Genomic DNA, 16260 nt, shown 5'->3' on the forward strand with positions numbered 1-16260 from the left:
ACAGCAGTGCAGTTTAGCTCCCAGTGACAGGACACTCAGCGTTTTCTTCTCAACAGCCGACAATCTCACTAAAATGTCTCCAGAAATGAAATTCTCTAGTTGAAATACTTTCACTGCACGGAGTAGTAATGAATCTAATCTAATCACACGGTGAAAATGATCTGAGTCATGAGGCAGTCGCTAAGAACCAAAGGTGAAAGCTTCAAGGATCCACAGAGAGAGTTGCAGGGAAAAAGTCTACGAGCTGTGGTTCTGACTAACGCTAATGTAGGTATGAGAGCGTCTCTATGTGGTGGTGTCACAACACAGCAGCCTTCAGATCTTGCATGAGCCTCCTCCTCCTCCTCCTCCTCCTCCTCCTTTCCCCTCACACCTCTCCTCCTGCCTGTCGCAGTGTGAACCCCTTTCGACTCTATATCACAACTCAGAATAACTAAAAAAGGGAAGAAGATGAAGAACAGGATCAGGGGGATTTTTACAAAGGTACTCTACTTTAGTGTTTATTACTCTGGACGAGTGAGGGTGACTCAGAGATGCCTGGCAGTTACAGTTTGTAACCCTGCTTCTCCCACTTATGATGTTCCTATTTCTCCTGTATCTCTGTCGAGTAATCTTTGTTCCTACCTCCCCTTGGCATTTTTACTGTTTTTGTTTGTTTGTTTGTTTGTTTGTTTTCGTTTTTGTATTTGAATCTATATTTACTGTTTAGACTGTTGCTGAACCTCCTGTGATATCAAAACAAAAAAATTTACAAAAAAAACACCAAGTGTCTTAAAATATTGTACCGCCATCGTTTTTAATGCCAAGTACTACTTGTAAATGTTTGTGTATCAAATGTGGCCTCAAATGAAACTGAACTATATTATTATTATTATTATTATTATTATTATTATTATTATTATTATTATTATTATTTGAGCAATTATTTTAAACAAGTGCTGTAGACCACTGCTGTGAAAGTAGTCGATTCTGTTCATTGATATGTAATAAATATTTATGAAATTTGAACGGTTTGGCTTTTTTTGTTGTTTATGAGCTCATTCACCAACCTCAGACGGGATGTGTTGTGATGTTACATAAAAAAGGCCCGTACATCAGAATGAGGCTATTCAGTGTTACTGCTTGATCTGAGTGGCTGATAATTCACTACATTCCATCCATGACACCGATAGCAGACTAGTGCCAATTATAAGACATTTATTTTATAAGACATTATTTTTTAGATCATGAGTATCTGACTTGGTTTTACAAATGAGATTATAGTTTTTCTGCCTGATTTTTTTTTTTTTTTTTTTTTTTTAATAAGTTTGAAAACAAAATTTTCCTCCTGGAAAACAAAAAAAAAAAACATTTGGTTTTCCAAATGAAAAGAAAAGTTTTGTACTGAAAAAGATTTTTTATCCTAAAAATGTTTTGTTTTTTTCACTTACTTTCTTTACTTTTTTTCCTGAAAAAAATGAAAAAATACATCCCGTTTTTCGCATAAACAAAGTTTTTACTTGGTTTAACACATGAAAAAGAACATGTATTCTTTTCCACTTGGTTTCTCATGTTAATATTTATTTTCCTTCTGAAAAAGAAACATATTTTGCATTTGGTTTTCCACTTTTACCTGAAAGCAATGTTTTGTGCTTAAAAACATTTTTTTCACTTGATTAATCCATGAAAATGTTTTTCTCCAAATACATTTTTTTTTCTTTCTGAAATTCAAAGATAAAAACATGTTGCATTTGGTTTTCAAGATGGAAAAATAGTTTTTCTGGGGAAAAAAAAAAGTGTAAAACTTGCATTCTGCTTTACAAAAAAAGTGTTTTTTCCTAAAAAAAGATTTTTTTTTATTTGGTTTTACACATGAAAAGGAAAACATATCCTAACTTTTTTTTTTACATGAAAATATATTTTTTTTCCTCCTTTTCCTCCTTTCCTTCTTGTTTCCACTTATAATACCGCAGAACTTTTTTTCCTCCTGAAAAACAAACAAACAAAAATGTATTCGGCTTTCCACATAATTTTTTTTCCAGTTTTTATTTTCCACTCAGTTGTACTCGAATAAAACAGTTTCTCACATGTTTTTTTTTCTTTCTGAATAAAAAAATGTATTCGGTTTTCGATATGACATAGGAAGATTTTTCCTCAAAAACATTTTTTTTCTTTCTGAAACCTAAAACAAAAACATTTTTCATTTGGTTTTCAACATAGAAAAAAGTTTTTTTTCTTAAAGAAAGGTTTTTCCTGAAAAAGGTTTTTCCTGAAAAAATGTTTCTGAAATTCTACTTTTTCATCCTGATTTTTATTCTTTTTCATTTTGCTACTCAAAAAAAAAATGCATTTGGTTGTCCACATTTAAAAACTTTACCACTCAGCTCCACTCACTCCTCACATGAACTTTTTTCCTTCTGAAAAAAAAATTGCATGTGCATATGCATTTTTTTTCTGAAAGCAATGTATTGTCCTAAAAAAAAAAAGAATTCATTCAGTTTTCACATGTTATAAAAAAAATCTGACAAAGAATTGCACTCTTCATGACATGAAAAAAAAATTCTCTTGAAGATTTTTTTTTTCATGCACTTGTTTCACCCATGAACATGTTTTTCTCCCAAAAAATTTTTTTTATTTCTGAAACCAAAAAAGAAAAAGTATTGCATTTGGTTTTCAAGATGTAATTGATTTTCTTTTCCACTCAGTTTCACTCAAATAAAGGTTTCTCACATTATTTATTTTTTCTTTCAGAGAAAAATGTGTATTTAGTTTTGACATGACATAAAAAGATTTTTCCTGAAAAAGATTTTTCCTGAAAAAGATTTTTCCTGAAAATGATTTTTCCTGAAAAAAATGTTTTATCCCAAAAACGGGGAAAAAAATGGTTTTATTCTCAGACAGGTTTTTTTTTTCTTTTTGACCCCCCCCCCCCCCACACACACACACACACAGAAAAAAAAACAAACAAACAAAAATTGCATTTGGTTTCTGACATGACATAAAAAGATTTTTCTTGAATAAGATTTTTCCTGAAAATGATTTTTTTTTTATCAAAAAGTGAAAAATTCATACATGAAAAAGAACATTTATATATTTATATAAAAACTTTTTTTCCTGAAAAAAAGCTTTTTTTGTCATGAAAAAACAAACAAAAAATTGTAAAAAAAAAAAAAAAAAAATTTGCACTCTGCTTCACACATGAAAAAAATATTTTCTCCTGAAATTTTTCTTTTATCCACTTGTGTTTTTTTCACTTAGTTTTACACATGAAAAAGAAATTGTATCCTGATTCTTTTTTTTTTTTTTTTTCAGATGAAATTCCATTTTTACTTTCTTGCCACTCAGTTTCACACAAGAACATTTTTTTCCTCCTGAAAAAACAAAAACAATGCATTTGCAATTTTTTTTATTTTTATTTCAGATTTTCTTTTCCACTCAGGCCAAATGGAGAAAAAAAATCTGAAAAAAGTTTTACTCGAAAAAAATGTTTTTCCTGAAAAAGACAAAACAGAACTAAAATAAATTAAACAAAACAAAATCATTCACTTTCACACATGGTATCAGAAAGTCTCCTAAAGAAAAACTACTTGTCTTCACACATGAATAAAGTGTTTTCTCCTGAAATTTCATTTTATCCACCTGTGACATTTTTTTTCCTTTTTTTTTTTTTTTTTTTTTCATTTGGTCTTACAAATGACAAAGAAAATGTTATTTCCTGAAAATGTCCACTTTGTTTCACCCATGGATAAAATTATATTACATATTTATTACAATTGAAAAAAAAGAAAGAAATTTAAGACAAAAAACTCACAAGATCAAAATCAGTCAGAGACATCATCTTGGGTACATGAATACAATTTCCTTCAACTCCGACAGTTTACAAGCTCCAGTGTTTCAGTCTGGACCCATCGATCAACACTGGCATGACTGGAGCCTGTGTAAAGTTCTGTTATCTCGAAACAAGAAAAGCAGCACTTAACATGGGTCATAATCTTGCAACAAAAGAAAGTACAAGAGGTAGCTGATAAAATGTGTTCGGCAGTGCAGTCTCAGTTTTATCAGATCTTTGGAACCCCTCAAACCTTTCATCACTTTGAGCAGTAAATTACATGGTTGCAAGATTCCTGAGAAATACAAGCACACACCCACACACACACACACACACACACACACACACACAGCACATAAAGTTTAAGGTCTGCCAGATCAAAGTGTGTCTGCCTCTGTGGTATTTACTGCAATTATACAAAAACAACAAAGGAAAGTCAAATGTCTTACTGAGTACCACCACCTGTGCCGCTGTGTAAACTAATGAGGTGTGATTATGGAGGCGACCACAGACTTGTGATTTGTGTCTCCCAGTAAATATATTTTTTGTGTTTTGATGTGGTTAGAAACCGTTTCTCTGACTCTAGTCTGGAAATCAGTACCACTACAACAACACTGTATTCACCAGCTAGTTGCTAACTGTGTCTGCTGCTAAGTGCTGAGCAAGGAGGCCTGAAACCACACTGAGAGGACAAAACAGTAACGTTTCAGGGCAGATGGCTAAACCATGAGCTGAAAACGTGTTTCGAAGCTCCCTTAAGCCAAGCAGACACTTTCTCTTTCCCTGACAGACATCCTGAACACTGTCACTTTTGTTCTGACAGTGACATCTGATGAAGTGTTATCATAGACGTATGGATAACTTAAACTGATGGATTTTAAGGGTTCTTCCGCTGGTGCTGATTAAAGCTGACTGTGGAAACAATGTGGAGATAAATAATGACACAATAGCACTTCGATGAAATCACACACAAAAAAAGGTTTATCCTTAGTGTATTACTTGCAGCCACTCTCTGCTCCTTGAGGTGAGCCTATACTTGCTGAACAACTTGCCTGCACTGTGACCAGCCTGGGGCAAAGAAAACAGGGCTTTTGTAAGAGTTATCACTTGATCTGGCATGAATAAACAAAAAGAAGAAGTTTTGAGCAGCTATGAAATTCCTGTTACTCAATACTTAGAGCTAAGTTGCAGAGCTGTGATTTCTTTCTGTGAGTCAGGCCTCGCTGCTCATTCACTCTGTGAGATCATTGGCTGAAAGTGAGAAAAAGAAGATGTGAGTATAGCCGGGACAGAGGATGTGCCTTGTTTCCTGCTACCCTGAAGGTACAGGCATGTTGAGACGACCTCGCTGTTGACATATAAAGGATACAGACACACCCCTGTGTGATTGTAAATAGCTTTACGTTTTCAGCCCAGATCATATGTGCTGCTTTTCACTGAAAGGAAAAGGGTGAGGCTTTTCCAGTCCCGTACCCCCCTCACCCCATCCACCCACCCACCCACGTTCTCAGGGTTTGTTGTATTTCTTTTGTTTTGGAGAAAAATTCCATAATCTCGAAACTTTCCAGCTCTGTAATTTGAGGTTCAGTCATCGCTGGTTGGAAAATCACTGGGAACCGGGAAATTCTTGCTTGTGAGACAGAACAAAGCCAAAGATGTTTTGTCAAAGAACTGTCCTTTCATAATGCAACAGGTCATTTAAGCAGATTGTGTGCAAATACTTTTCTCTCCGTTTGTCTCTACAGCTTTTCCCAGCACCCTTCGGGCCCCTCGGGGTACGACCGCGAACACAGCGCGGCCAATAACTCTTACATAATAGGTGGAGGAATGCTGGAGCTTTGCCGCGGACTTCTGGATCGTCTCACTGTTACACACAAACACGCACAAAGTGGGGCCCCGTCCCTGTAAAACACTAGAACAAACTGTCTCCGCACGACCAGACGGAGTGGACAGAATAATCTGCTCTGGCTAAGAGACAATTAAGTGAGTGAAGACACTCGGTTGCATGTGTGATTTGCTTTATTGTCTACAAAAGTGGACTCAAGAAACATCACTGTATACATTACACTGAATAATAAATTAGTATTAACAGCTTCGAAATGTGTATTCACAGATGCATTCTCCCTTTTTCTTGCTCTCCGTTCTTTGTTGTTGCAGGATTCATTCCCAGTCCAAACACACTCTCCTCTCCTGCCTTTAAAAGGATGTTGAGAGACGGTTTTACTCACACAGTCAAAAGCGCCGAGCTCTATTTCACTGAGTGTCTTTTCAAATCTCTCAACACGTCACTGCAGTTTGGTTGAACGCAAACAAATGTTGACACAACAGATGGAACAGCTACGCAGGAAACAGATGAAGCCGCAGAGGATATACAACACCACAAGAATGGTGGTCCGTGTTGTGTGTAAACACAGAAAAGGGGGGCATGGATGAACGTATGGTGCAGTGAGAGGCTAAAACAAAAAAAAAAACTAAAAAAAACGAGCAACATCCTTCATTTGCATGTAAAATACAGTACAAGACGTCAACTTCAAATGACTTTTAAGATATTCTCACAGTTCAAAAACGGTAAATAAAACAATAAAAAATACTGACAGCATCTCACAAAACCCAGCTGAGGCGTAATCACACACCTTACATTGCACCGTCACTGACACTCTTCTCTTTAACGTGCTTCCTCCAGGGAGGCCTCTCGGGGTTATCTGCCTGCTTTCTCTGACACACGGCACAAATCATAACCACCATCTTTCCGAGCCAGAACACCACCTCGGATTCAGTTCCTCATTCCTGGACTTTCAGGCGTACACTGCGACTGCGATCAGGATCTGCACCGCCATAGAGACACAAGGTATCTGTGCGATGATGTAGGCAAGGGAGCGGGTCGGCGCTCGCAGGGCGAACAGGTAGGCGACGCTGTGCAGCAGACGGGCCAGGAAGAAGACCAGGAAGTGGAAGCGGGCCACGGCCAGAGAAGGTCCAGTCAAGGCGTACACGGCGCCCAGGAAGAGGAAGGGGTAGATGTTCTCCATGTCGTTACGATGAGCTCTATAGGAAAGAAGAAGGTGGTGATTAATCACACACATCTGTTTTCAGTAGCCTGTAATGTTGTGACTCAGCTGTCTAAGATCCATTGAAGTGATGATGTAATAAAAAAAAGTATTAAACCAGTCTAGTGAGTCATTCCTATTCTCAGTAATGTTTTAGTTTCCTGTTATGACTTCCTTGCGTAGAATCTGTGGTCTGGAGGGTGAACCCCTGCTTATGAAACACTGGGGTTTCTGTCATTTCCCAGTGAGGTGACTGTTTAATTAACTCCAGGTAAGACCTGATGAAGTCACATGCAGGTCAAAGTACTCAGTACTCGGTATCAAAAACATTACTTGACGTCATCATCTATGTAGAAGAACTGGTGATTTTGTTTATTTTGTCTGCACTTCAGTACCACCTAGTGGCAATTTCAGACACCTGCATTTTGAAATCATATTTTATGAGGTTTTCATGTCATGTTTTGTCAAACGTGGCATGAAAAGACTCATTTATAATTGCCTTGAGTAAATGTACTAAGTTACATTCCACCACTGTGTATCACACGACAGCAGGCGTGTGTGAGTTCACCCTCTGTAAGAGTCAGAGCAGCGATGAGCTCCGCTGTTTCACTGCTTCCTCTCCGCCCACTGGCTTCAGTGTTTGAATAATATTATTGCAGGGAGCCTGCCCAGTTAACAGTGCTTCCAGAAACAGCACATTAATACAAGATTGTTGGCCTGGTACACTATGAGCACACGTCATATTGTTGCAATATGAGGAGATGTTTTTTAAAAAAAAAAAAAAACTTATCAGGATTTGTATCTGTCTGCCAGTGAGCAGCTGTTTCCCATCGAGAGTACGTGGATAGTCCAAGATAGACAGATGTGGAAACCAGAGGGGGGAAAAAGTTTTGAAAAACATCTGCTGTCGTGGTCCATTTTCTGACAAGTCAAAACAGCAGAAGTGAAGCTCCTGCAGTCTGCAAACGCTTGTCGAAAAAGCACTGGAGGAAATCACATGATCGCACAGCTGAGTCGTGAGAAATCCTCTTCTATAAAACCTTTTTAACATAACCTGTCTCTAATTCTCAACTCTGTAAGATACCCTCATGTTGAAACTGTACAGGCAGGAAGTGTACAAGATCTGTGTGATCATCAGTAGTGAAAAGTTCATATAGTACATTTGATGCACTTGTACTTCACTTGAGTATTCTGTAGTTACTCCTGACTCCACTACAGTTCAGACAGATTAACTTAAGTAGTTTTACTCCACTCTAATTTGAGAGCAATGAAAGATCTACATATGATGAGCTCATATGAATGTACTTACGTGCATTTACTCGAGCAAGCACTGTACTTTTGATTTTGAGGTACTTTATACTACTTTGTACTTCACTTCCTGTTGGAGGCAATTGTTGTCTTTTCTACTCCACTACATTTATTTGGTCACTTCAGTTACCAGTTACTTTGCAGATTGAATTATTTGAGCAGATTCCAAAAATCAGAAAAGGATTATCAGGCACCCCAAAACATACATATACATACATATATACTATGACTCTGAGTTTATAAAATCTGATGCATATTTTATTAATTAACCAGCCCAACAGTGTATGAAATACTGTATGAAAGCTGGTCAGTAGTGAACTGCCAGAGCTATTTGTAAATATCAACAGCACATTATGTATCAGTATTATAAGGTTTGTGCTTATATGGGGATATTTCATCCATCTGCAAAGTAGTTAAAAGTAATGCTAACCCAACACTGCTTATGAGTACATATTCCTGACACACATTTACTTGAGCGACATAAAATTTTCCATGTAGCACTTTCACATTTACTACCTCAAGCAGCAGTAAAACCTCCTGTAATATGAAAGCATGGGTAATAGTATGACAGTGTAACAGTCACAGGGGACATTTCTCTGCATTCAGTACTCGTATTCCTGATTGTGCACGCTTTTATTTCAAGTTACATTTTCATTGCATGCCTTTTACTTGTAACAAATGAGTTGTACGTGGTGGTATTATAACTTAAACTCGAAAGGATCTTAAATCTGGGTGTTTCTGTATCAGTGGAAAGTAAAAATAGATAGATAAATAAATAAATAAATAAATAACTCAATATTTTAACAAAATAAAAGCATGTCTTATGATCTCTTACCTCAGGCACCTCTCCACGTCTGGATCCTCTCTGTGAAACTGTAACCCTCCGTGTCTCAGCGCGTCCTCGGGGTTGGCAAAAGCCTGTCAAGAGAAAAAAAAAAAGAAACTTTGTATGAGAGAAAGTTTCCCGCCGCAGAGATTACAACGCCGCAGGAACAGATTTCTGCGCTCCGCTGCTCCCTAATGCAGCCGCTCACCTTTTTACGCAGCCTCACTTGTCCCGTTATTATCGCGATGATGTACATTTTGAGCACCAGGAGCACGCCGTAGAAAACAAAGCAGGAGAAAACTTCATTCCTAATCATGGCTGACATGGTTTTGTTCAAGTGATCAAAGCTGGTATTGAAGTGGAAGAGGAACTCTGAGGCTGGTTCGTGCGTAAAAGCTGCTGTAAAAGTGAGAGTGACCCAGAGGGGAAAGGCTTTTTGTACCGTCTGTAGTGGATCCACCCACTCAAATGATTCAGGTTAAACGTAAAAGACGGAATCTTTCATTCATAATTCCGTGAATCCCGGACTAAGGAGTGGGATACGTTGGCACGCAAAAATTGTTTCCCCGGGGGAATAAAGAATGGGAGTGGCTGGAAAAGGTATTCACATCCTCTGTAAAAGTAATGGCACCAATATATATCTAAAACAAGTGAAAGTGTTGTTCTTGATGTATTATGATATAAGGATTATGTTTCTGCACAAAATCATAATCCGAAAAGTTACTTAAGATAATAGGATTTAAGAATATACTCATTGATGATACTAGAAAACAAACTTGGCTTTTTTACTTGAATTTCAACTTTCGGTAGCAATTTACAGTAAAAGGTACACAAAAATGAGAGTAGTTAAAAAGGAAAAGTGAGGAACGACCTGATGATTAATGATTCCTTAATGAGTAAATCCCTGAATAACTGTAGTTCGACAACTAGATAGCAAATAACAACCAACCTCTGAGTGACAAAACTTCTAACAACTCATGAGTTCTTAATTACTTAATTAGAAGTTACATTGCTTGTACCTCCACAAGTAGTTATCAGACGTATTCATTACCAATGACTGAATCATTGGTTACTCTTTTGTGCCCCCCCCCCCCATTAAATACTAATTACTTAATTATTAGCTAAGTTTTTTGTTCACATTGATGTAAAGTGAAACATACTGTAATAGTAAATATTTACCAAGTAGCCTCATTAAATACTAATTGCCATATCATTCGCTAATCTGTTTGTGAGCCTTAACCCATTCTAAAACATAATACTAAGTAGTTACCAAGTAGTCTTGTTAATTATTAATTACTTAATCATTAGTTACTCTTTTTGTGCACTTCCAAGTAAAGTGACTAATAAACTACTGAGCAGTTACAGTAAACATATTAATTACTGATTACTTCTTCATTTGTTACTGTTTCTGTGCCACCTTAATTAAAGTGAAACAAACTACTGAAAAAGACCAGGTAAAGTCATTAATCAGTAATTACTCTTTTTTACTCTTTTGTGTCCCCTCAAGTAAAGTAAAACATAATACTGAGTAGTTACCAAGTAGCCTCATTAAATACTGACTACAAGATTGTTTATGACTGTTTTTGTGTCCCTACTCAAGATTTAAGGTTGGTTCTACTGCTACATTTCAGCTGGAAACAAACTGTGGGATCATTTTCATTTGCACAATCTAAGATCGATCTGACAACATCTGTTACAACTTAGTTCTTGCATGTGTTTGTAATGCCGTTGGCAAAGAAAACACCTCTCCCTTCAGACTGATCTGACTCAGGGGTGAGTGTCGGAGCCAGCATGGCTTCTCTTTTGCTTATTCTAGTGGTCACACTGTGAAAGTGATTAAGACTGCTGGCAAAATATGGGTTGAAGAGTTGGTTGCAAAACAAGGAGAATTTCCATCCAAATTTGGACTGTTGCGCTGCCATGATCCGGTACCTCGGTTGCTCAACACTATAATCAGTCATCATCTCATACAGTAAACTATAATGAAAACATTTTAATGACGACAGGACTGATCGGAAGTGACAGTACAAGTAGTGTAAAGGCATCTGCAAGGTAACAGTATTTACTTCCAAAATGTAAGAAAAGTTAAAAGTAACTAAAAATGGGAATACTTAAGTCAAGTAGAATTGTTCAGTGCTGGAGTAAAAGTACATGTTTACACTAAAAATACAAGGTCCTACATCCAAACATTCTTATCGAAGTAAAAGTACATTAAGTATTCTCAGGTAAGTTAAAGTAACTAATGTCAAAGTACTCGTGATGCAACATACAGTATCTCCTACCATAAGGATATTATGTGTATCATATTTGTCTTATTACTACTGCTGCTTTAATGTTTAATCTGCATTTTAATATAGCAGGCGGTTCAGGTGGAGGTAATGTGTACAGTTTATCTAGCTGTTAGATGAATGTAGCAAAGTAAAAAGTACAATATTTGCCTCGGAATTACATCTGAGTTGAAGTATAAAGTGGCTACTGAGTTACTTTCAGCTGCTGCTACATTTAGATTTCAAATGCAGAAATGTCACTCAAATAAAACATCCGAGCATTTCTTCCACGTCCAGATGACAGGATAATACAGAGGATATTACTTGTAAGAAAAACAACAAACATCGCTCACACTGTTTATTGCAAATACACCGCATGTCCCGTGTATTTCATTGTGTTTATTTACATGTCGGTGTTGTAACACCTCCCGGTCGAGTGTCAGCCATCTGTGCCATGTGTCTGCCAGTCCAAGGTGAGCGAGCTGCCTGAGCTGGTGTCGTCGCAGCAGTCTTCAGCATCAGAGAAGGAGGACATGTAGTGGAGGCCGGTCACTCTGTGGTAGCCTCCCTGGAGCATCTGAGGGTAGGCGGTGAGCTCCATGGCCCTGCGGCCCGTCCTGCTCACTCTCACGGTCCACATGTCGACCAGCTGCGAGCACATGGCACAGCCCATCGTGTGTGTTTGTGGTCTGTGTGGTGTTTGTGGTGTGTGTTGTGTGTGTGCAAACAGGTCAGAAGACAGTTGATACAGGTGTACGCAGTCAAACAGGCACCAATATAAACACCATCCTCACTAATGTATTTGGCATTTTGCACAAGCAACACACACTCCTACAACTCATGCAACAGAAATATATGTATATATATTTATATACACTTATATTTGTACCTACATTGAACAATCCTGCATATTTCAGGCATGCACTGCAGAGATATTTGCAGTTTATTGCAGTAAATGTAAATTATTGCTGTTTTGTACATTTTACAAACATCACCACATATGTTCTGTGCATCTAGCAGCTTAATATAAGAGCAAGAGATGCGTGATCATTATATTTAGCAAAAAAAACTGCAATGTACCGGCATGTAAAGTAAAATACATTCAGAATGGCTTTGACGTTCTTAACACATGGACTTACATTTCCTCAGAAAAGAGTCAGTTTTACAGCCCGACTCTTGAGAGTACAAACACTAACTGTGTAAATGCGAATGCCCATGAGTAAGTGTTTTCCTGGAATATGTTTATCTGGGTTTTCTCCTATAAAAGGTTTGCAGTGGGAAAAAAAATAGACAAGCAAGGAAAGGGAGGCACGGCACAAAACATCGACAGGGAGAGCAGCTACCGATCGAGTTCTCTCCCGTTTTCAGCAAGTAAAAAAAAAAAACACAACAGTCTCAGATCCAGCCCTGCCTGTCGGGCCTGTAAGGTAACAGCGATTTAAAAGGTCACACAGAGGTATCCACTCTGCTTCGAGGTGTTCTTCGTCTTGTCTCCAAGAGCTGCCTGACACGGCATGTAAATATTTATAGAGGTCGCTTTTTGCCAAAACCGCTGAGAAGGATTCGCAGAAAGAGTCCAGGACACAACTCATCTGGTGGTTCACTCCTCTGACAGAACTGCAGAAGTGGTTTCTGGGTCCAGGATCATCAGGGAGCCTGCGTGAACTGCTTCCTGTGTCGTGTTAGTTATCCTCCTCCACTTAGCTTGATGAAGCATGGCTGTCAAATAAGATGTCATATGTGCCTGTGGAAAGAAATGGATCGACATGAGTTAAAAGCAGATTAATACAGATACTGTTCTGTCTGTCAGTCCTCAAGATAAGTGCACTGGAAAAAGCCCCTCCAAAAAAAAGTTAAGAAAACAAAACAAAACAATGAATACACATTGCCCCTTCCTTGTAATAAGTAAAACACCAAAACGAACAAAAAAAATCTGCGTAGTTGAGACTAAAGCAAATATAACACGAATAAAGAAGATATAAGATGATAATATATAACAGATAAGTGCTGAATACAATAAAATAGATGATTAAGTTAAATAAATAATAGAAGACATGGATCATTCTGATCAAAGACTGAAGAGGGTTTTTAAACACACAGCATGTAAGTGCCACCACGGATCTCTCAATCAATTCTAAATAAAACAGCACAGTAAGTAAGTAGCATGGGATTATGGGAGTTGTTGTCTTTGATATTAAACAACCACCATCTGTGATGACTCAGGCAGAAATGTTCCAGGACGAAGTCGTGTTTTTAAAGTTTTCTTTACGTACGTTGAGAGACATTTGGTGGTACCTCGACTACACTTGTGGATTTCTCTTGTTTAGTTTAAAGATATAATCATTTGGCTTCAGTGTCTCAGAGCATAATGGGCAAATATTCAATGCCGAAATAGTTCACAGATTGTAAGCACTGCTAGATCATGAAGAGCATTGAAGGTGTGGTTAAATGTGGCCAGAAGTTAGGGCGCCCATTAGCTCAGTGGGTAGAGCGGGCATCCCATGTACGGAGGCTTTGTCCTCGCTGCAGTGGCCCCAGGTTTGAGTCCCAGTCTCGGGTGAACATGGCTGGACACCAGCCTTGAGTTTATTTTTATTCAATTACTACACAATAAACAATTCGAAAGGAGCTTGCAAAAAAAAAAAAAAAAAAAAGCTAGTCTAGTCTAGCATGCCAACTTAAGTAGATAAAGTCTTGGACACAACTTCAAGAAACTGCGTTGATGTCAGTTCATTTTTTGAATGTTTTAAACTAAAATTATAACCATGTCCCACAAATTGCTCCTTTGAACACAAGGAAACAAATCAATATGAAAACTGACAGGCAGCAATAGTTTTCGTGTGTTCTCATCTGCCGGCCCTGGTGACCGCTCACTCGGCAGCAGATTCGTAGCAACCATCCATTTTAACCTACCTATGCCAAAATAACTGCGCACCTACAGGAGTGCTGCGAAGGAGCAGAGGTAAAATGGGGGGAACCACTCAAGTGTTCATAATCTGGGATATTAAAAATGTATCTACAACCCAGGCAGGATCCAGTTTGTCCTGACAGCTGTAGCAACACACAAAGATCAATTCTGCATGAGTTATTTTAGCTTAAAAAATACATTACAATGATTCTTCCATGTGGTCAAAAACAAGTTAGCATATTAAAAACAATAACAGACCCATGCTGCTGATTTTTCTGTTTTTGCATGCATGATTGGCAGTTATTCAAGTTCATTAACACAGGTCTCAGCCAGCCCCCCTAAATCTAATATTTGACCTTCATCATGCAAAGCTGGTCTGTGCACGGAGACTAATCAGTGAGACTGAAAAATGACATTCATGCTGGGGATGGAAAGGACAAGTAGTCTGCTGCTACCTGCCACACCCATCCCATCTCAGCAGGGGCAAGCCTCTTAAAGCCGGCACCACCACCACCCCCCTCCGCTGCCCTGGATCATTGTTTCGTGATCTGCTGATTTAATATTCTGGGATTTGTACAACTACTGCTATAGGACAATCAATTATTCATCAGTATATCTAGTGTCAAGCAAAATGCATCCCTTACAGCACAAGTATCCCAGCTGCGATGACACACACAGTGCAGGAAACGTGCCAGAGATGCTGCAGCTGCATCTGTGTGTGTGTACGTAAAACACTTCCCCTTCAGCCAGTGTTTGTTTTTCTCTCTTACCTGAATGTGCACAGCGTCTCGGCTATCCCGTCTCCAGAAATGCTCAGCATGTGCATCACATCCTCTCGTGCCTCTCGGCAGCCCGGTGTGTTTTCCTCTCGGTCTGCCTCCTGTCTGGGGCTGGGTACAGCTCAGCACACGATTGGGACTTGGGATGACATCACAGCAGCTCACTTGAAAGCAGCTCCCCTCTTTCTCAAATTAAAAACAGGTAAACTCTCCCGCTCTGTCACTTAAAATTAAACTGCATTAATTCAGAGTAAGATTGACAAAAGCATGGGGAAAAAAAAAATCCAGTCTTTTCCTAAAATACAGTCAAAACATAGGCCGACCTTGACCTTGTCTTTTTTCAAGGAATAGTTTAGACATTTTGGGAAGTTTAAAAAAATAGATAGAGAGATTGATAAGATTCCAGCATACTAAATACCAGAACCAGCAGCCCTTTAGCTTAGCTTATCATAAAGACTGAATGCAAGGGGGGAGCTAGCCATGCGCTGTCAATGCTTCAAGTATATTTTTTTACATTTTGACAAATAGAAAAAGAAAAAAAATGAAATTACATGTCAAATAGGAAACTTCTGGGGGGCCGATGGGCAAATTTTCTTCCTGCAGCACAAAAACTGGCTAGCTTCTTCCCCTTGTTTACATTCTTTCTGCTAAGCTCACTGTGTATACCGGTATGTTTTTTTATTACTATACAAACCAAGCTTAGATCAAGATTACCCTGATGATATCACCAGGATAGTTTTTCTTCAATGACGAGTCCCTTTAGAGCAAGACAGCTCCAAGTTGGGCCCGTGGGCTAAAGTTGGCCCACATGAGGTTTTTCCAGTGAAAAATAAACATAATTTTAAATATAAATTGAAAACATATTTGTTTGTGAGGCAAAAAATGCTGTTAAAAAAGGAGGTTCCCTTAACATTAATCCCTTGGCAGGCAGAGTGACATTAAGCCAGCCAAGAGAACATGGGATCCTAGTGCCATTTTGCATCTTCACAATGCAACTGATGTGAACTTTTGCACTCCGGCCAACCAGTAAGTTTTAGTTTTGGGCCGCAAATGGAAAAAACTTTTAAGAACCTGGCAACAGTTACTTTACTTTACCTCAATTTATACAACTGTTTTCACAGGCTGAGAAATGCTCACCATTACAACAACAAAACTGACTGATTTCCATGATTCTCAGTGTGGTTTTGAAACATTCTTCCACCTAAATCTGTCCATTTCTGTTTTCTTTCACTTTCAGTGCCTGCTGTTGCTAATTACACTTGTTTATTTATTTATTTTTGGGAGGAAAATTCATGGCAAATAAAAACACAAATCAAA

General features: G+C 38.2%; 1 protein-coding gene across 1 annotated transcript; it reads right to left on the reverse strand.

Annotated features, from left to right (window-relative positions):
• Positions 1–5804: 5804 nt before the first annotated feature.
• Positions 5805–9417, reverse strand: ptges (prostaglandin E synthase). The gene is made up of 3 exons (XM_037118379.1): positions 9198–9417; positions 8999–9081; positions 5805–6853 (listed from the first exon to the last, which is right to left on the reverse strand). Exons 1-3 carry the CDS (start codon positions 9312–9314, stop codon positions 6604–6606), a joined length of 450 nt encoding a protein of 149 aa, XP_036974274.1. The 5' UTR covers positions 9315–9417; the 3' UTR covers positions 5805–6603.
• Positions 9418–16260: the final 6843 nt, after the last annotated feature.

The sequence above is a fragment of the Acanthopagrus latus genome, chromosome 12, assembly GCF_904848185.1.
Source record: "Acanthopagrus latus isolate v.2019 chromosome 12, fAcaLat1.1, whole genome shotgun sequence".
Classification (NCBI taxonomy): Eukaryota; Metazoa; Chordata; class Actinopteri; order Spariformes; family Sparidae; genus Acanthopagrus; species Acanthopagrus latus.

Coding starts and splice junctions, on each gene's coding strand:
- ptges (XM_037118379.1), bottom strand. CDS start 9,314: ATGTCAGCCATGATTAGGAATGAAGTTTTCTCCTGCTTTGTTTTCTAC. Junction 9,082..9,197: donor AAGTGAGGCTGCGTAAAAAG/GTGAGCGGCTGC, acceptor TTCTCTTGACAG/GCTTTTGCCAACCCCGAGGA. Junction 6,854..8,998: donor GACGTGGAGAGGTGCCTGAG/GTAAGAGATCAT, acceptor TCTTTCCTATAG/AGCTCATCGTAACGACATGG.